Raw genomic sequence first — 21,183 nt, forward strand, 5'->3', positions numbered from 1 at the left:
CACTTAAAACTGCTGGGTAATGTCAGTCTGCAGCTATTTGAACATATAATCAGCAGCCCACATTGTCTCTGCAACAAGCTTCATATATTTGCAGTTGCCTGAGTCAAAATATAGCTTCCAACTTGTATCATAGCTATTCTTATGATAGCATGGCTAAAGACGTCCTTCAGTGAGATGCTGAGTATGTGCTTCTACTTGAGACCCAACCTAGCATCGAATGCACGTGTATGACAATGCATGATACTGTATCATCTCCTCATTCATACATCACACTCTACATGAAAGCATAAAGGAGAAGTTTGACATTATGGAAATACTCGTATTGGACTCCGAGAGTCTAATGAGAAGCTCAATGGACAACAGCTGATTAGTTTAGCTTAGCAGAGAAAAATAACTTGGTAATCAAATTGGCTCTTGAACTGTTTTTTTTTTTTAATTTGAGTTTGCTCATAAACCTTGGTGTATTTGTGTTTTTACAGGGGAATCAGGCTACTTGTTTCCCCTGCTTTCAGGCAAATATAGTTCCATACAGTACACATATGGAGCTACATTCAGGGGGAAATTAGCTTAGCTTAGCATAAATACCTGAAGCAGGCGAACAGAGTTAGCCGGGCTCCACTGTGAAAAAAGTGTAACGTAAAAACATTTGTGTTTTTACAGGGGAATCAGGCTAGTGAACTTATTATTGATCCATTGAGTACATGTATGGGGCTACAGCCAGAGACAGTTAGCTTAGCTTTGCTTAGCTTACCATAAAACTAGAATTGGGAAAATGAGCTAGCTTGACTCTGCTTCATAACCTGCATAATTTGCATTTTTCCAAGGAGTCAAGTTGCGTTGTTAAGCAGTGCTTTAAATGTTAATGCTAAGCTAAGCCAACTCTACGTTGACTGTAGTTTCATTCACGTTCTGTTATAAATCTTCTCACGTTCAGAAAGAGAACAAATAAGAACATTTCTCAAAATGTCAAAATGATTCCTTTTACGATCACCCTCCATGCCATGTCAGCTACATTCATATTACAAACCATCACATCAGTTCTCCAGTGTGTCACTGTCACAACATTCATACATTTGCTCATGGCCATTAGCTTGTGGTAGAATGGACGCACGAGTTGCTGTGACCTCTCTGTCCTCCCAATGACCTCTGTCTCTGACACCTGCTTACCAGGCAGCAGCAGCACCGAAAGTGGTCAAAGAGGAGACCAAGCCTCTCCTTCCTGTGAGTCCCTCAGTCTACATGCAACCATCTCCATTCTCTAGCTGCAGTACACACAAGAAAGCTCATCTTAACAGAAACTTGAAATAGCAATTGTGCTTCTTTCTCCATTTTTGACTTACAGACATGAAACAGAATCCAGGTTTAGCCTTTTGCTGCGAGTTTTCCTTAATTTGCCTCTTTTTCTGATAGCATTTTGTTTTGTTTTCTGTGGATACACCATTCAGCAGCAAGCTTTTCCTTTTTCCCCTCAGCATCTTCTTGGTTTTTTTTTTTTTTTATAGTTGTTCCTTCTCCTGTTAAGTTTTTTTTCCAGGTTGCCTGACTTTGCATTTCGATCGAGTCAAGTCCTTTCATTAACTGTGCCATCATGTTTTCTTGTACTGCTCAGTTTGTTAGACTACTATGATGGATCATTCAATGTTTTTTTTTTCTGTCTGTCTGCTGTGAATTTTTAAGGCAGCATGTGTTTGCACTACTCATGGCTTGAGCTTAGTGTGGTTGCTGTGTTTATCTAGTTTATCTAATGCAGCTTTTGTGTGTGGGTGTGTGTGTGTGTGTGTGTGTGCGCGCGTGTGCGTGTGCTTGTGTGTGTGTGTGTTGCTTGGGGAATCAAACCCCACACAGCTGGCTGCTGTAGTGGGAGCAGGAGGCTGGGCATGACTGCATGCTGTCTCAGTAAACTTGAAAAGAGCTCCCTGTTCTTCTACTTCACGTCTTAAAAGTTTTTCTTTCTCTCTGTTTGGCAGCACACAGCCCATATGGGACGGACGACAAGGTTAAGCTGCCGAACTTGACGGACGAGGAGGTGAACTGGCAGGGACTGGAGGATCTGTATAGCATAAACGAAAGCCTTTATGAATTTAGGCCTGACTACAGCCCCAGCCCAGACAATTGGGCAAACTTTGAGAAGGATGTAGATATTATATTTGCACTGCGTCACGTTTTAAACAAACTCAACCGAACCCAAGACCCTGACGACTCCACCCTGCCAGAGCTGGGCTCCGGGGCCGGGGGTGGAGGCCTCGAAGAGGGCAGTGGTGAAGAGTCTGCCTCAGCCATCAACGTCTGGCCAGGCCTGGCAACAGAGGATCCCCCCACCACCCCCGCCCCCAGCAAAAGACCGCCGGCACCACCCACACCCAGGTCCACACTGGAATGGAAACTGGAATCTGTCAACGACCTTCCTGAGAGACTAAAGGAAAGACCTGGGGGGTCTGTGATGTCAGGGTCACTGGCCACTGCATCATCAGAAGGTCCAAGGAGAGACGGGCTGTTGTTCCAAAGCGACACGTGGGTGCAGCAGCTGGAGGAGATCGAGGGAGACTTCTTCAGTGGGAATGGACTGACTGAGCTGGAGACGCGACATGACACACTGCTGCGCACTCACAACAGCCTGCAGCTGCAGCCAGCAGTGGAAGGGGGCCCTCAGGGTCTCGGTCTTGGCCTGGACCTTGAAGAAGAGGAGGACATTTTCAAGGCGCAAGGCTACCTCCCTTTCTCCCCACAGACACTGAGGCCCAAGGTGCAGACCAGCACCCCTGGGAGCCCCCCCTCCTCACAGAGCAGCACCCCACAGAGTGTGGGTCATGTACTGCAGGTACTGCCTCAGACCACACTGCCCCTCACCTTGGACTATGAGGGAAGCGGCAGCTCTCTGCCTCAACCCTCTAATCAGACCCTCTGAGGCAGACGCTGGTCGCTATAGAGACACAGGGACACAGTGATTGGGAGATGAACTAGCCAAGGACAAAGGCATGTGAGGCCACCTCAATCAGAGGTGTATAATGAGTATTGAAATTATTGTTTATTTTTTTAAAGGTGCCTACATTTATTAGTAAACAGTGTTATGTTTTTAAATATATATTTAGTAAAGAAAAGCCTTAATGCAGCTAAACTTGAGTGTTGAGATTACAAATGGTTAATCCCACACAGATAACACACCATAATGTTTTTGATATGTTTTTATGAAAAACGAGTGTGAATGGTTAGCATTAGCTTTAGGTATGTTCCAGTCTTTAAAAAAAAAAAATCCATTATCATAAATCTGCCTGGCAACAGGATAGCTAATCACTGTTTTATCACTTACATTAACAAAGTCAACAGACAAATGTGTTTTTCTGACATATCCTGCACTTTTAGCTCGGCCCTCCGCTGTTTGTGGAGATGAAATGTGTCCTACGTTCAACTTTCTTCATTTTTTTTATTCAACTTTAAGAACTGCTTTGTCACTTGTGAAAACCATCAACACGAGTCAAACAAAACCTTATTTATTAGAAGCTATTCTTAAATCTGTTATTTGATATATTTTATAGCATTTTATGTCCTGTCTTTCCATCTGCTTTTATTAAAAGTATCAGATGTTTGGACAATCATGGGTCATCATGGGTTTTAAGTCATCATCTTAGTTATTCTCCTACATTAAGAATGTGCATTTCTATGTCTTTCCAGGGAATTAATGCACCACTGCACCAGCTCCAACTTTGTAGAGTCACATGCTTGTCACCATAGCCAGTTGTTTTTAACATTACTAAAAGTATCTGTACTAATTACAAGCAAATGTTTGCAAAATCACCTGGGCTCCAAAAAATGTTCATTGAGTAACTGTAATGGGAAATGTCACCAGCTAATCACGTGGTGTATGATGTCGGTCTTTGATAATCCACAGAATATGTGGCTTATTGTCTAATCAGCCAATGTAACTCCCTTTGAAATGGTTATACTGTCTGACATCACACCGTCACAGCTCTGGGTATGATCGTTTACAACTAAATGTGTGACATTTCTACTAGTTGTTCATCTCTGCTGATGGTTATCATGTTAAACTGGTTCTACTCAGCTGATGCTGTCTTTTTTCTCTCAACAGTGTGTGTAGAAGTGTGAAAACAAAGTTTGGTTTCAGGAAAGCCATGAAGCTGTTGAGAAATAAAACCTTTCAACCTTCCCAGTGATGTTTCAAATGTTGATCCTTTGAAGGGAAAACATTAAATCAGCCAAGTTAATTTCCTTTTTTTTTTTTTTTTTTTACAGTTTTTAATGACAAATATCAAGTATTCAAGGCATTTGTAAACCAAGTGCTCACAAACCAACAATTAGACTTCTGCTCCTGAAGAACTAAAGCAATAAGAGCTCGACTTTCAGAATGCAGCTTCTGTTCACTTTCAGTTGAAATACTGATGAAAGAGAACGAGTTAAAGCAAAAATGTACAGTCAAACTGAAGTCGTCAGTGTCAGCAGTAATCCAGGCATCTGAGCAGCAGGTTTACAGTAGAGTCAGAGCAGACATCCCTGCCCTTTCCCGTGGATATGCTCGTGTGGAATTACTGCATGATTCTCTGTCCTGACCTACGGTTCTGATCTGTGCTGATCAACTCAGAACTTAATTTTAATCCAAGCACATTTAAAAAAAAAACATGTTTTGAATCATCATTTGTATTGAATCAGTCCATAATCTCATACACTACCACTTTATAATATTGAAATTTGTACAAGATAAATCAATACTGTCACGTTGGTATTCCTGTTTGAAGGCTGTGGTAAATATGACTGTAAGGGGACAGGCAGAGAGTCATTACAGGTGGAGATAAGAAGGGCATTATGGGTAGAAAAACTTGTTCATCCTCCTGACAGAAATATATATATATATATATATATATATATATATATATATATTTAAAAAGCACTGCCCCCCCACCCCCCACATGACATAAAGCAAATGCAACCCTTCCCACGAGAGTAATACTGTTCAAGCACCGCGACACAAATTAACCTTTTAATGCAGTTTGAAGTCTTAATTTTTATATTTGTCTCCACTATGGCATGGTGTTAGTTCATAAATATTCTCATAACTGTGTGAGCTCTATAATACGCTTCATTTGCTTTGTCAGTATTTACACAATGATCACTTATGATTATGTCAATTTGAGGTACAAAGTCACAATAATACTAAATCAGTTACTGCTGCTACCACTAAATCATCTTTACCTGGCAGAACAACATGAATCTCGGCCAAAAGCATTCACTTTTTAAATATCTTCACTGCTTCCATTAACTAAAAGCCAAGGAATATAAAATAACTTTAGACAAAAAAAAAAAACCCAAATTGGTTTCAAAATGTGTGCCACTGAAGACTTTGTGTGCACCTAATGTGTATCTAATACTGAATTAAGGTTGTTTTTTTTTTTTTTACATCTTACGACCCATTTAATTTGTCTGAAAACAAACCCTGCCTCTTTAAATGGCGGTCAACCAAAAAAATACTTGAGCCCAAGGTAAAAGAAAAATCTAGTAAAACATCCGCCCTTCTCAGATTTGTGCTGGTTAAAGACAGATCTTTGCCCGCAGCAGTAATGTGGTGTACAGCAGGTCATTTTTTGTAAAAAAGAAAAAAAACAAGCTAAGTTCAGTGCAGTGTTCCAGTTTAAATATTAACCTTTTAACCAAGAATCTCATAGCACAGTAGGTCTGATAAACAGCAACATTCACTGGCCTTCACACAATCTTCTCAACGTCCACTTGAGGGCACCAAACACCCAGAAATGGAATAATCAGCGGCACATTAGTTTCACTGATAAAAGTTGGTTCACTGTTGTTGAGCATGCTTTCTGCATCATCTTTTTTTCTTCAAGTCTAATCTACTAGATCACTACTATTTACATCTAATGACAATACAAATGGAGAAGCCATTGCACAAAGCCAAAATGATGCATCTTTTCTATTTTTTTAATGTTACAATAGATACAAATAATTTTACTTTGAAGAGATTTAAAAATGGGTGAAATTTGTTAAGAAAAAAGTACAATTTTGTTGCATGTTCTGAATCTCCATTATGTTTCCAGTTCAAGTACAATCACATGTTTAGGACTTACAGTAGCTTCAGCACATGGTCAGAGATATGAAACCTTCCTTATTCCTCTCTCCTGTTTCTAGTTACTTTTTGTATGAATTAAGTAGTTTCATAAGAACGAAATAAAGATATCTAGCTACCTGACAAGACATGACTTTTCACAAGTCGTTTAACACTGTACCATTGGTGCTTGTGGGCTTTAAGCTACATGTTTACCTTTCAAGGCATGGAACTTTGTCTGTCCCTCAACACAAAGCTGAGGGAAACAAAGCTCACGAGCTCCTCACATAGAGGACAGTAACTGGCTTTTTCGGTAGCTAGCATGTAACCTGGTAGCTAGCTTTGTATACTGGACTGGCCGAGACAGCCTGAGAGGCACTGTTACGAAAATATGTGAGGGGAATAAAGATTGTGAGAGGACAAAATCAGATGGATGGAATGGCTAAAAAACAAGGAGATGGCTGATATGTTCAGCGCTCAGAACAACAACAAAATAACAGGATTATGAATTAGCCAACAACACATTGGTCTGAATGAATGAGGCAGGGAAGACAGAAGAGTTTCAGATCTAGTATAGAGAGAGAGAGAGCTGTACAGTACTGAGAAGGGAGGCGCTGTACATTGGATCTTGCATAGTACAGGTTTGTCACTTGTGCTTTAGATGTCTGTAAGGAGATTGTAATGCCCTGCCCGCTAACAGTAGCACCGTGTGACGTCTTTACATCATCCGAACCTTGAGGTGGAGGTCTGACTGTTTGTGTGGCTGCAGCTGACCTGTTATAATAAACGACAATGAGCAGCCCTTTAGGTGAGGTGGGCGCACCTGTGTATCTTCCTGTCAGTTGAGGAGCAGGCTAAAGCCAAACCAGGTGTCTGATTGGTGCGGCGCAGACACCGTGTGGTGCAGAAACACAAACAGAAAGGCACATGTCACGATGAAGCCCAGGCTTTGTGGCTCTCAGACATGGGCGGAGCCTCTGTGGTGATGTGGCAACAGGATAGGCGGGGTTATTGCTTTGAGGGCATTGCCTGGGCAGCTGAGGCTACTGTGGCCGCGGGTGAGCAGCAGGGCGGCTGGTTGGTCGGGCCGCGGCGGGATGAAGATGGGGCAGGAGCGGGTGCGTGCGTGGCTCTTCTGGCCGCCGGCATGGCAGATGAGCTCGCTGACGGTGCCCAGTGGAGGCAGGTGCTGGCGCCAGCGCTCGGTACGCTCCTCCTTGTGCTTAATAGAGTACCAGGTGAGGAAGATGAAGATGAAGCCGACGAACTTGAGGCTGGCAGCCAGGCCAAAGTAGACGAATCGGAAGGAGGTTACGTCGTACTCCCAGCAGGAGCCATGCACACCGCAGTCCTGCTGCCACAGCATGCAGGTGGTGTCAATAACAGCACCAAAGTAGATGGGTGTGGGGATGTAGGCTGCAAGAGGAGAGAGACCAAACTGGTTAACAAGACCTGTACTAAGTCCAAATCCAAAACTTTGTACTGATATTTAGGATCAAGTGTATTCCCGCTGCAGAAGAAATAACTTTAAAGGTGCTGAAAGTCATTTTAATATGAGATTAATTTATCATATTAAGTTTGTTTATTAGCATTATTTTAAATATAGTATGGGCAAAGGTTAGGCAACAGCAATATTGGCTTATTTTATCAGTATTTTATCTCCTTAGTCAGAAATATTTAATGTGATAGAGAAATAATTCATGTTTTACACAAGGTGTTCTGCAGATTTAATTGTAGAAGTAAGTATGCATTTTTATTTTAAATACCTGGAGAAAAAAGAAAAACATTATTTTCAAAGCTTCCTTTCTATTTACTAAGAACAGTTAGTTCACAGTGAAGTGCACTTACTTCATGATTACTTGCTGCAAAGTCAAGTATGTACAGAAATTATGGCTAGAATGCCATTGGAAGAGATACTAAACTAAATGTACTTGAGTGCATGCAGCACTTACATTCCACCACTAGGTGGAACTATTTCACCAAGATCAGAACTCCTGTAAACCACTGAAAGTTCACAAAATATTTGAATGTATTTCAAATCAATTCATTCATTACAACCCGACCAGTAAAGACAGCATCAGAGGAGTAAATACTTTGTTTAAACATAATGTATCTCACACCGAGTCCACAAAAACAGAACCTTATGAACTGGTTTTTAAAATGTATTGCTGAGCTGTGCTGCAGGATTGCATCAGACTGGATAAAGAACATGATTACTCATTATTCAGACCAAACTGTAAAAGCACACACACACACACACACACACACACACACACTCTCTCCTGACCCTGATCTCACATGTTGAGATGGTTTAAGAAGAGTGACAGCTTTATGTTCACACAGACATATGGAGCAGAGCAGAGGCAAGTTCGGGCAGCGCTCACTAACCCTGAGGGCTTTTCTACACTTATCTACACAGAGTTCACAGAGGTCCACTACAGAGCTGCAGCCCCGCTCACCTTTCAAATTGTAGGATGTTAACAGGGAGAAAATGACAGCCTGTAGGTTATGGACCAGCTGAAAAACCTCGACTATAATAGCTTGATTAGAGACACGACTCTACTATTCACTAATTAAATATATAAATCATCTTGTGTTAGCAAAGAGAATGGGGCCATAATATGGAAACACAAACTATTTTTTCCATTCTTATCCAGACCTGCAAACGACTAAACTCTACTTGATCATTCACATAGTGTGCTTTGAATATTCTGCAGCTTACCAAGAGTTCGGAGCAACACAAACTGCATGCCAAGAGCAAAAGGCCTCTCCTGTTCATCAACAGACCTGAGAGAAGAGACAGAATGTAAATGATACAGATTCACTGCACTGTATCCGAATAAAGGACAGAGGAAATAAATCAACCTTCATAGCAGAGTAGACAAAAACAACCAGAGGTAATACTTTAGAGATGAGCTGATTCATACCTGAGTGTGACGATGATGGCGGAGGGTTGGGCACAGGCGGTGATCAGAGTGACAATGAAGAGGAAGATGAGGAAAGGGATGAGAGTGTTACAGGTGCGGTCGCACTTCCCCGACACGGCGTATCCATTCTCATTCAGGTAGGTTTTAACGATGACTAGCTGCAGCTGGTTGACCTGACCGCCAGAGGACGGTGTGATGACCTGTCTGCTCTGCACACAGCCGCAGTCTGTGTAGTTCCTGATCTGTAAAGAAAACAAACAAAAAAAAAAACTGTCCAATCAGCTGGGAGTCCTCTAGAAATGCAGCCAAGGATTATTTTGGTTATAAATGATCTGGTGGTTATTATTGCAACCATGCAGGTAGGTATAGTTTGGACTATTAAATGTTAGAAAGCTGTGAAATAGTTCAGCACGATTTTCCAGAACGAGAAGGGAGGCCTGTTGTTACTCCAACAGTTCAAAAACAATCGGTGTACTAAAAGACATAAAACAGCATATCTTAACATTTTAGAGGCAGGAACCAAGAAACTTTTCAGCTGGAAATCACCAATTCAGCTATTTTTCATCAAAGTATTTGGCATCAATTGTTGTCTGTCATTAATTGTCACAGATACTGAGTCAATCAATCATTTTAAATTCACTCAAATCTGAACTGTTAATTATCTAGCCATCCACAGACTGGGTGGCACCAACGATGGGCTCTACACAGAATCTAGACAAAGAATCTAGACATTTCCTTTCCTCTTGTTACTATAATTTCCTATTTACTATTGTGGCAGGGGTCCGACACTTATTGTTCTTGGGAGAAGAATGGGTGTATTGACCATGTCTTTGTGTGTGTGTATGCAGCAGGTCTTTGTGTGTCCATTAAGATTTAATGTCTCCTTCAACTGAGTTCAACAAATTCATATTTATTGAGCCTTTCTTGTTAACTTAATAATAATATACTTAATGTATAAACGGCTTGATAGCAAATATTTCAGACTGAACAACAATGAAGCTGTCGGTGTAGCAGGTACATGACTGTGTGTGTGTGTGTGTATGTGTGTGTGTGTGTGTGTGTGCGCTCACCCCTGTGCTGTCGTTGCCCACAGCGCTGCATCCAGCCAGGCATGGGTTAAAGTAGGTGATGCCATCAGAGCCGCAGACCGGAGCGTACTCGTGGATCCTGCAGCCACAGTTCACGTTACAACTGCCCGTCAGGTTTCTGTGGGTCATCGTCAGGGTCGGCCTGCGAAGGTGGACACACAAAAGATGTTTTAAAAACAGGGACTGCATCATTGTTTATATTTACTCGAAGAAACTACCACAAAACTGAACTGTGAAGCCTGTATAGTAGAAGTACTGTTTAGTGCTTTTTATTACAGAGCAGGGCCTTCAATCGTATTAGTAGACCGTGTTTCTGAACTGTTGGACGTTTAAATGCACAAGACTGTTTTGTTTTACTCTGCTAAGCCAGTTAGCATCAAAGACCGGGAACTTTTAAATATCTGTAGATCTGTAGGAGCATTCATTCTTTTTTGACATTTGAGTTTCTCATTGTTACACTTTTGTGTTTTTAAAGTGGGATAACTTTAATGGAGATAACTATGATAATAATTAATATTGAAAACAGATTTATGGTATCTATGTTGCATTTTCATACTACATTTCTAGACAGACCAACGAGTTCCAGCAGAAAAGTCAGCAGTGTGTCTTGTCCTGACTCGTCTTTCTGCATGGCAGCACTGCATGAAGTTTACAGGAATAAAAAAAAGAAATCAATGTTGTACTAGTAGTTGCTTTTTAACAGTATTGAAGTTTAACTGTTACATTGTGTATTTAATGTGAGGTCAAATGTCAGTATAAAAGAGGCTACCACTTTTCTCTACAATGCTTACTGTAGTCTCATTATTCATCTGCAGCACATCATCATTTAAACTTCCATCCAGCCCCCACCCCTCCCCCCCCCACCTCTGTGATGTGTGATGATAGAATGACAGAGACGAAGGGGGGCTGAGGAAGTAGCACCTCCAGCGGCTCGACAGGCAGTGTGGGAACAGTTGCTATAAGCCAAACTGGACTTCAGCTTTGCCTGAAGCGGGAGCAGTGGAGCGAGTGGAGGGTTTTCTCTGCGAGGCTTCGCTCTGAGCTCTGCGGAAAAGCCACGGACACGCTGAACTAACACTGACAGGACATCTCCATCTGACTGTTTCATTTGTCAGAATTTGTTTCTTTGATGCCAACAACTGATATTCTTCAAAGAATACATTGTTACATAAGCAAATGAAAACCTACTAAACATGGGAGATTAGAAAACCCTCAGTTAACAATCATCTCTCACAGAAAACTTTAGGTGAACTCTTTTTGTATTGGACGTCCCATTGTCATAACCATGTCACATTCCAGACACTCTGTGTGAGGGACAGACACAGAGTGTGTGTGCTGTTAGCAGAAAAAAGGCATCAACCCTTTTGGATTTGTAACTTCACTGCACTTATTGAACATGCCCTTTTTTTCTCAGACTTAAGCCTGTCCCTTGTTAAACCCTACAGATGCTGGGCCTCTTTGTGCTCGCAGCACCGCACACAAACAGATCCAGAAAAGCTTCATGTGATTCAACACTGCAGACACTGAATAGAAAACAAATACAAAACATTGTATTTTGAGGAGGTGTGGTTTTCCATTTCTGATCACTGGGTAGTTTCATCGGGAAAATGAAATCAGCCAGAGCTTTTCATAAAGACAATTCTGCAGATTATCAGGAACATTATATCAAGTGATGTTAGCTCGAAAAGACATTTCAAGTCTGTCCAGTCCTCTTTTTTTGTCAAATTGTCTCTTATGTGTCTATAGGGGGGGACAGCTCCGTCTAGACTAGTGTGAGAAAGTATAGACGGGTGACACAAAGGGTGGGTTTGAGCGAAACATTCCTCATGTGGGTGCCACCAGTGACTGGTGAGCAGTGCAGTTCATAATGAGGAGCCCTGCCGACTCACACGTCTTGTTGACCCCTCTATACACAGCGGCTTGTGTTGTTAATGGGTCAGCTCTGTGGCTTTAAAGGGCACACCGGCTATTTGCCAAATAGTCACTTTGATTAACGTAGTTATGTGAAAAGTCAATTTCACAGAGATTTAGCAGCTTCACCTGTGTGCGACCAATGTTTCAGGAACTTCTCAAAGAGAACACATGACATGCTCATACAGCCTACAACAGGGAGTGATATTAAAGTATGTATTTCAATCTTGTACTATTAAGTATGAGCTTGCGAAAGTAATCCTTGAGTTTTTAATCAATTTTATGAACAAATTCAACAAGCATCATGCAGTGTGATGAGGTCAGTTCATGGTGCCTCAATGCCTCGGGGTCTATGTGTGTGTTTATTAAGGCCCTGACACACCAAGCAGACGGCAAAGAACTAGTGGCTTCCGTATTTCTTCTCGTGCGCTGGCTCTCCTGTTTCGCTTAGCTGAACAGCCAATCAGAGAGATTCCTACCCCCAACCGCGAAGGCGACTGCTCACACCGATTCCACGTGTGGAACCGCGAAAACTAGGGCAACGACCACTGACCGATGGCCGATGGTCTCCTTGGTGTGTCAGGGCCTTTAAGGTGTGCATGTGTGTTTGTGCTCTGTATTTCTGTCTGTGAGGCCTGACACATCTGATAACAGTTTGTGAACTCGGCTGCTGACGCTTAGTCGAGATGCAGATTCAGAAATAGAGGTGGCAGAATGATTCACTGGAGCCACGAGAGCAGATGCCTCTGTTGCTAATTAGTCATTCTCACTCAAACGCCACGTCACAACGAATGAGGATGACGAGAGCGATGACAGCATCCCAGCCACACGGCTTCCTCCACTGTGAGTGTTTGGTCGAGACAGTTATTAGAGTTTCATATAAAGTTTTATCCAAACATTCAGGTTTACATCCATGAGTGTTTACCAAAGAATGACACTGTAACTATGGCCTGGGAGAGATATTCGTAAATTGAAGATATTAAAATAATGAATTTTTATTTTTCGGCTTTTTACGCCTTTATTTTTAGACAGGACAGGAGAGTGGTAAATTAGGGAGAGACAGAGGGGGGGGGATGACATGCAGGAAAGGAGCTACTGGCCAAATTGGAACCTGGGCCGCCTGCAAACTAACCACTGGCCCACCAGCGCTGTAAGACTGCAGCGCCAGGATGTTCCAGAGATTTTGCGTTCCAGTAAATGGGAAAGACTTGAGTCACATCATATTGCCCTTTGACCACCAAAGTGTGTCCTTGAGTCCCACTCGTACTTTTTAAAACGTCTCTCACAGCGGGAGATTTTTCTTGCAGACATTTAACTACAGGGCTGATCGTAAAGGTCTGGATATGGGTAAAGAAAATACATGTCTGTTTGGGTGCACAGACAGCTGATCCGGAAAATTTGGGGGAAACTTTGGGAGTGCAGTGCAAGTGTGAAAGTGGACGTTTGTAACAATTATGAATTTATTCCCTTCAGATGTTCTTGCTTTATTACATTCACAAGAACAGTTTGGTGATAAAAGAAAAGTTGTCTCGTGTTTCCTATAGATGAAAAAAAATGTTGTCCATTTATCATTCTGCCATGTGATGTTATGGACTCATCACATTTTAAGATCAAAGCGACTGTGACCTTTAACCACCCAAAAATTCAGGACATTTTGTCTAGGTCTCCAAAAATTGGAGATATAAAAGACAGACAGACTACTGATGTGGGGCTGTAGGATCAAGGAGCAAACATTTGCGTGTCCTTACCCGGTGGTGTAGGGTATGTTGATGCCTCCTAAGTTGATGCTCTCACAGCCGACGATGAAGAGTGTGGAGAAGCAGAGCAGAGACACACCGCTGCAGATCATGGCCAGCTTGGCCGACTCTCTGGCGCCGAGCTTCAGCTTCTTGATGATGTAGCCCCCCAGCACAATGCCCACCCCGGCACTGGGTACGATGATCAAACCTGTGAGAGAGATCAAAGAAAGGAGGAAGGACGTGTTAGAGAAATTAAGAGGTGTCGCAAACAGTACAGAAATAGAGCAGCTAATTTATTTCATGAAAATGTCAACGCCTATTTAATTACAGTAAAGCATGATTGACTTTGTGGAATAAGAACATGTGAGACTTTATGATGTCTTGTTGGACACAGTTGCAAGAATATGAAACATGTATCTGAATGTGATTAACATGTCAAAGCAAGAATAAATAACTTGATCTAAAAAAGGAGCAGAAAATGCCTGTCTGCATCAATGTGACCGTGCTACGCTGCAGGCCATCAGTGGTTGAGTTCAGGCTGTGACACGTGCGCTCACTCTACTCGAGCTACTCTAATTGACAGCATGGAGACAGAAGAAGTGTCATGGTGCAGGAGATAGAGCCCAGGGAGGCTGCACATGGCCACCCTCCAGCCTGACCAAAGGTACTCGATGACATGTAATGAGCATGACGCCGGCAAGGGCAAAGGGTCATTAGAGAAAGAGGATCAGAGAGATGTCATCGGTATAATCTGAATAGAAGCATGTTTGTGATTGTGTGCAACATAGATACCAAGAGAAAGTCGGAGAGGGAGAGGGAGTGTCCGTGAGCACGCTCAGTGAGAGCTGAGCAACAGACAGCTGTAACAAAACATTATCCTGTAAGTGCATGTTTCTGTGCTAAAACCTTGAGCTTTCTGCAGGATTAAACATGTACACTGCCAAAGCAGATATCATATCAAAGTGACATATACACACACACACTCTATTTCATGCTACACAAATTATTTACAGATATCTTTTCTGGATTGCAATGCTGGCATAAATGTGAGGGAGTATTTCTTTTATAGGATAAATATGTGCATGGACACATGTCACTGCTAATCTGTTACAGCACAGCTCTTAAAATGAGAAAAGCTGCAATGGAAGTACAAGTTGTTATAAAAATGTTTGTCTCTTGCCGCTTGTAGAGAAAAGCCTGGGACAAACACAAAATTTGAGAGTGCATGTTTGAAAGGAGAAGTGTCTGAGGTTGGAAAAGCTACTGAATAATCAGACACACAGGCAGAGAGCAGCAGCACAGGGAAAGTGCCAGCTGAGGGAGGTGTGTGAGATATGTTACAGTGCTATTTCTGTATCAACATCTAATGAGCATGTAGCAGCGATGGCTCTTTAACCGGTCCTGACACACACTCGCACGCTGTTTGCTTATGTTTTGTTCTGAAAATCAGCTGCCATTCAGCTAGACAAAGCCACCATTCATTGCTGCATTTCCTAAATTCTTCTACATACATATATATATAGTATGTCTATTTTCAGAATAATTGTTTAATCCATTACACGTTTGTGACTTCCAAAAGCATTAAATGTATCTCTTTCTGAGCGACTGCCCGCCCACAAAAAGAGTACATTTTCCCTCTGCAATCTCAACACAAAGTTTATCATAGCTGGTCCACTGGTAATAAGGGCTGGGCTTCGTTGTTGTTGTTTTTGTATAAACCTGGTAAATAACTTAAAGTTGCTTTAACTGATTTTTGGCCATAGGAGCAGTGGACACAATATTTTAAGGTGAACCTGTTTTAATACTGTTGCTTAACACTAACATTATATACAAAGACTGAGGGGAGTACTGAACCACTAAATGCTCTACTGGGATCACCAGCTGCTTGATCACTTTTCTGCCTGTCTTGTTGAAGTTGCTGCTGGGGGTAATGCACTGTGGGCTTTAGAGGATCAGTCTCCTGCTGCATACAAAAAAAGAGACTGAACAAAGCTGCTGGTCTTAAAAAAGACATCTTCAAAAATGCTACAAGGCTCTATAGAGCTGAAGAGAAAAGCACAGTAGTGCTATAATTCTCCTACTAGTAACCCAACACCAGTCATTTTTGCTAATTGTTAAATAGTCAATATAGTTTTGAATTTCTCATTAATTGGCTAACAGATTGCTTTTAATTCCACACATTTACAACAGGAAGTTAGGGAAGGACCTGTAATATATATTAAAGAGATTTTAGTATCAAACAGCGCTGGAACCTTAAAAACAAACAGTTATAACCCGTCACTGCTGGCTGGTAAGAGAAGGTTTAAGAAAGCAGAGCGCAGTTTAAGCATTACTTTGTCTTTTGAGAAAGTGACATACATAGTCATACATACAAAGATACTACTTCAGAAGCTGATGTCTTTTTGTGTACTTTTTGTTTAATATATAAGCATGATGTTAACATTTTATCCAAAGAATACTGTTTTAAAGTCAAGCCTCACAGAGATAATAACATGATTATATATTATTATTATTATTATTATATAATATTTTGGTTTTTACTCTTTTTTTTATTAGCTAGGAGCATTTCACACACAAAAGCAGTTGATCATTATTTCTGCTTAATAACAGAAAATGTGGGTGTTGTTTTTTATTTTATTTCTCTGACTGCAAATCTTTCAATTTTCTTTTTAAAATGTTGTTTAAATGTAAGGTAAGTTGATCTTTTTGTGATTTACTTTAGGTTCGATAAAGCACTTCCCAGTTGATTTGTATCAGTAAATGCTAACAAAGAGATAAAAATGCTTTCTAAGCTGAAAACATCTTAACTAAAATCATGTACTCATTAAAGACAGAAGTCTGTCCGTACAATGTCACATGTACTGACTGACATGGTCCATCTGTCTGCCTGAGGTCGGAGGCTCTGTGCTCCTTCTCCTGCTCCTCTCCAGCCATCATCACATCCCAACAGTTTGGCATCCTTTGGGTAGCTATGGCAACAGCACCATCCGTTTGCCGTTAACCCTTGTATCCTGGCAACAGGCAGATGAGATGAGGCAAGGGTATTGTGTGTGTGTGGGTGTGTGTTTGTGTGTCTAGAGATGACCATACGTTAGCTTGGAAATAATTGGACACACAATAATGCAAACACCTTTTTTTCCCCTTTCACTACATGTAGTGAGTTAAAACATGTACCCTTGATATAATAATACTCCTAATTTTAGATTATGTATCGTGTATTTGTAGTTCTGACTCAGACATTTTCATTGTACATCCTTCATATGTGGTGAAGTGTGTTTCCAGCAGTCCACAAAGACATGTGTGTTTGAGTCAAGGATGTAATGAAAGAGCATCACTGAATGAAAGTCAGCTACTCTCCATGAATCACTGCGCTGCTCTGCAACTGTGAATCACCGTGTGAGCACATGGAGAGGTGAGACTACACGGCAGCTTTAACTGGTGCACAACAATAGTGCATATTGTACACATGGATGTGTCTTATTTCAGGACTAGGTCCCAGAGAATAAAATCAAAGAATGAAAAAAAAGATTGACGAATAAACCATTATTCACTTGTGTGTAAATGTCTGATATGATCAAAATAATATTTCAATAAATGCTGCAGTTTGGGGAAATACATTTGAATGAGGGCCATTCTTCTGTGGGCCGTTGTGCCTCATTGATCTCAGTAATCACAGATCTTTGCACTGTTCAATTATCTTGTAAAATGACAGCATTTCACATTTCACAAGAGAATGCAAAAACATGCCTGCGTAGAAAAGAGAATACTGAAGTAACAAAAGGGTCGATAAAAGAGGACAAATACAAAAATATCAGAAGACTTACCGGTGTAAATGCTGGCATTTGAGGCGGGGATACCAAACTGTGACTCAATAAACTTTGGGATGAAGGTGATGAAGGCGGTGACGATGGCGCACTCTGCCGTGTAGGACAGACTGACAAACAAGAAGGTTATGTTGCTGAGGATCCTCAGTGCTGCCTTAGGGAGGTCTGAAGAGGGAAAAAAGACATGACAGAGATCTTTATTACGGTGTGCTGTAATTAACAAACAATCAGACTCCCACACAAACTGAGCTCGACTGATTCACTTGAAGAACGATCATTTCTAAAAAGCTGTGAAGGACAAAAGAAAGAAAAAGCTTAATATGTGAAACAAAAGAAACCTTTTGGTTCGGTTGAATGAAAACCAAAGGTGAGAAAAGAGAACTTTTAACACCACCTTCAAGTGTCTCAGAAACACATGTACACTCAAACACCCTCAAACATGCCTTCAGCCTCGACTCATTAGATTTGGATAAGTACATTGTTTCACGCAACTATGCAGAAGCAAACAACAAAACATAAACACACAGATGCTCCTGTAATGTAGCCTGAAAACAAACCAAGAAAATCCTGTAGCTAACAGCAAGTTTGCTGTACAGTAAAGTATGAGCATCATGTGAGTCTCTGCTGTGAGACCGAAACAAATGCAGCTCTGTAAGGCCAGCTTGAATGATGTCATCCTCAGTTCATCACAGCAAGATTGAGCATACTCTAAAAGTTGGTTTCCATGTGGTTTCATTATCATACAGTTCACCACCTCGTCCTGACGCTCAAGAGATTATAAGTACATAACTGTTACTAAGCAAACTCAAACGATTAGATCTCTATACTCCAGCACTTAGTTTGCATATGTCTGAGGAAGCTTTTTAACTTTATTAATCCCCACAGATAAAACCCATATGCAACTAACTGATGTCAGATGCCGTAAAGAACGTTTTCCTACTAAGAGCTAAGCTTTTCACTTACAGGCACATCAACAGGACAGATGCTTGCCGTCATAGCAACTCTTCAGACTATGTCCTGAATCATGACTCACACCAAACAATGTCTGCTTAACAGCCTCTTTTGCATGGCCATTTGCTTTTACATTTTCACCCATTTGAAACTTTGGGAATTTGGGTTTATGTATTGTCAAAACTGTGATTTAATGAAGTGTATTTGATTACAGCATGGGTTTATGATTCTATATATGCGATATCTTAAGCGAGACAATATGTATCAACATATATTACATTTAAATCATACTCATCATATGAGCACAAAAAAGTGTTATAGTATTAAGAAAAAAAACATTATATTATGGATAAAATTATTTAAAACTTGTTTTTAATTCAATCTGAACAGATGGATCTGTATTTGTATTTATCACAGTCCCAATAACTGTTAACGTTATAGCACTACTTTTGCATTGCTGTTCACACGTTGCGATTCCACAACAGCATCAAAATGTAGTTTCAGCGTCATTACACCTTTACACTGACATGATGCCTCTGCGACCGCGTAATAAAGGTTTCCCAGTGCGTTGCAGAAGCGCAAGAGGAACGGTGTTTAAACACACAACCCGAGCTTCCACATACACATACACACAAACTCAAACTCACATTCACACACAGCCCCATCGACTCTGCGTCTACCTCCGACAGATCACTGATGGAACAACTTTGTCCCACCTCTGTGCGATACATGTTTTATACGAGCCGTAACAGGGGCACAAATATCACACCTTTAGCTGGCTATCTGTAAGTACTACATGTAAACTGTTGGTAAAACATTTAAAGGGTTCTGCAGAGACAAAGCTTTGTCCCTCGATACTTTGCCATCACACCTGGTAGAAGTGAATACCACATGGAGGCTTTACTGTGCCAAATGTATTCTAAAACCATGTTTCCATGTTCTACAACAGAATCCAAACCATCAAGCTTTCTGACCCCCATCATGCACTGTGGGTACTGAATAAAATGTCAACCAATAATATGAAATCTTAAAGTTTGAAAGAGACTGCCACAATGGGATCTAATACACCTGCGGGTCTGCCGAGCTAATAATCCCAACTGCACAAGTATGAACACAGGGCTAGGACTAACTGAGGTGTTAATTGAGAATGAATTAGATATTAAAAACCCACCATCGGTCGGCATTCATCTTCTAAATTTAGAGACACCCAATTATGTACATCTCAACTTTAAGCCCTATCCCATCATCCAGCCAATTGCAGAAACATGAAACATGAGTGTAGAATTTTTTTTGTTAACTGTCCTTGCACTTGAAAAGTTTGCATTAAAAGTTTGCAAGGTTGAGCTGCAGAACACAGTTCTCTGGGTTGTTTTAACACAGAAGAGCCTTCATACCACAAATCACTGAGGTTGTAAAATTCCAGGTGCATGTTTGACAGAATGGGGTTCTCCACAGTCCACAGGGACCAACGACTCAAGCTGCTGATTGTTTACCTTTAAAGATCAGCAGATGTAGTTATGGCAGCTTTAATGATGTCCTAAAGAGAACCAGTGGACATGCTGCAGGAACAACATCTCTGAATTGTTACATTATTATCTAACAAACATCAGAAGGTAATCTAATGAATCATCTGGTAGTGTCATCTATGTGTATTATTAAATCAACATGGAAGCATATTAATCAATATTGAATTGAATCGTGGCAGAAAGAATCAAAATGGAATTGAGTTCTTGACCATACCCAGCTCTAAATGAGACGTTGTCTTCTGCAAAGGTCCTACCATTTAAAATAATGATCAGTGACTTGAAGAGTGAGGTCATTGGTGTGCAGAAAAACCATCAAACATCTCAAATTTAATGAATTTGAACTTTGGGGACTAGTTACTCGCAGAAAAACTCAAGAGTATTGCTACATTTGACCTTCACTATCGGTGGGATGAAGGAATGAAAGAGTGACCAAAGCTCGTGTTGAAGACACTTAAACTCTAACATTATAAATCAGTTTGACTTTTCATTGTTCTTATTGTCCAGTCTGACTCTCTTTGCATGCCAGTGTGGTCTGTTAAAGGTCCATATTTGGCTGAAAATTAAAGACATTTAACATTTGCTAGGGACATTTGGTCTAACTGAGCACATCATCTCAGAGTTTAATATGTTTGGGTCCGGAGTGTTCTTTTCCGGGCTGGGTCTGGGCTTGTTTTGTCTCACTGGATTCAAACAAAGGCATCGCAAAGACAAAAAGAGAGAACAAAAGAAAAGGCAGAAACTGTGGATTATGCAGACTTTTGACGGGGAGTTTATTATGAAGCCGGTCAGCCTAATTGGATGACCCAGTGCCTTGGCATGGGGATAGCCATTTCTGTACTAATTCAACTGATCCTGTTGTGGGTGGGGAAACTGTTAGCATCTGCCAGTGTTACCTGAGATCAAAGGTATGAATAAAAAAAGTGAAGCTAATTGTTTCATTCCTGGGGAGTGGGCTGTAATCTTGTCTGGAGGGGGAACAGATGGCGAGGTCCTGTTGGCATCTACAGCAGCTGCTCCCTAAATCAACCAGACCAATGACTTGCATTAGTTGCTGCATTTGCTATTTCTTTTTTGCTGTGAGGGATTAGCTGATGACTGGGAGAAATTCTTTCATCCATCTGCTTTAGTGAAACATTGATCTTTTAGCGGAGAG

General features: G+C 41.1%; 2 protein-coding genes across 6 annotated transcripts in view; one reads left to right on the forward strand and one right to left on the reverse strand.

Moving 5' to 3' along the window:
* sulf1 (sulfatase 1) overlaps positions 1 to 4,162 on the forward strand; it is a 35,096-nt gene extending 30,934 nt beyond the window's left edge. For 2 of the 5 annotated variants that reach the window (XM_020646420.3, XM_065948711.1), the window contains one exon: positions 1,968 to 4,162. In XM_020646420.3, the coding sequence (XP_020502076.1) occupies positions 1,968 to 2,905 (938 nt within the window). In that variant the 3' untranslated portion in view covers positions 2,906 to 4,162. Of the gene's footprint in view, positions 1 to 1,170; positions 1,222 to 1,342; positions 1,822 to 1,967 lie in introns of those variants that run through there. The other 3 variants (XM_065948712.1, XM_020646401.3, XM_020646412.3) reach the window with 3 other exon arrangements.
* Positions 4,163 to 4,975: 813 nt separating this feature from the next.
* The window catches only part of LOC109993243 (solute carrier organic anion transporter family member 5A1), a 39,766-nt gene continuing 23,558 nt past the window's right edge, over positions 4,976 to 21,183 (reverse strand). Inside the window, exons 5-10 of the mRNA XM_029279527.2 lie at positions 17,554 to 17,718; positions 13,739 to 13,937; positions 10,062 to 10,221; positions 8,992 to 9,233; positions 8,787 to 8,851; positions 4,976 to 7,480 (exon numbers count right to left, since the gene is read on the reverse strand). Of these exons, the coding sequence (XP_029135360.2) occupies positions 7,023 to 7,480; positions 8,787 to 8,851; positions 8,992 to 9,233; positions 10,062 to 10,221; positions 13,739 to 13,937; positions 17,554 to 17,718 (1,289 nt within the window). The 3' untranslated portion in view covers positions 4,976 to 7,022. The remainder of the gene's footprint in view (positions 7,481 to 8,786; positions 8,852 to 8,991; positions 9,234 to 10,061; positions 10,222 to 13,738; positions 13,938 to 17,553; positions 17,719 to 21,183) is intronic.

The sequence above is a fragment of the Labrus bergylta genome, chromosome 20 (genome assembly GCF_963930695.1).
Source record: "Labrus bergylta chromosome 20, fLabBer1.1, whole genome shotgun sequence".
Taxonomy (NCBI): domain Eukaryota; kingdom Metazoa; phylum Chordata; class Actinopteri; order Labriformes; family Labridae; genus Labrus; species Labrus bergylta.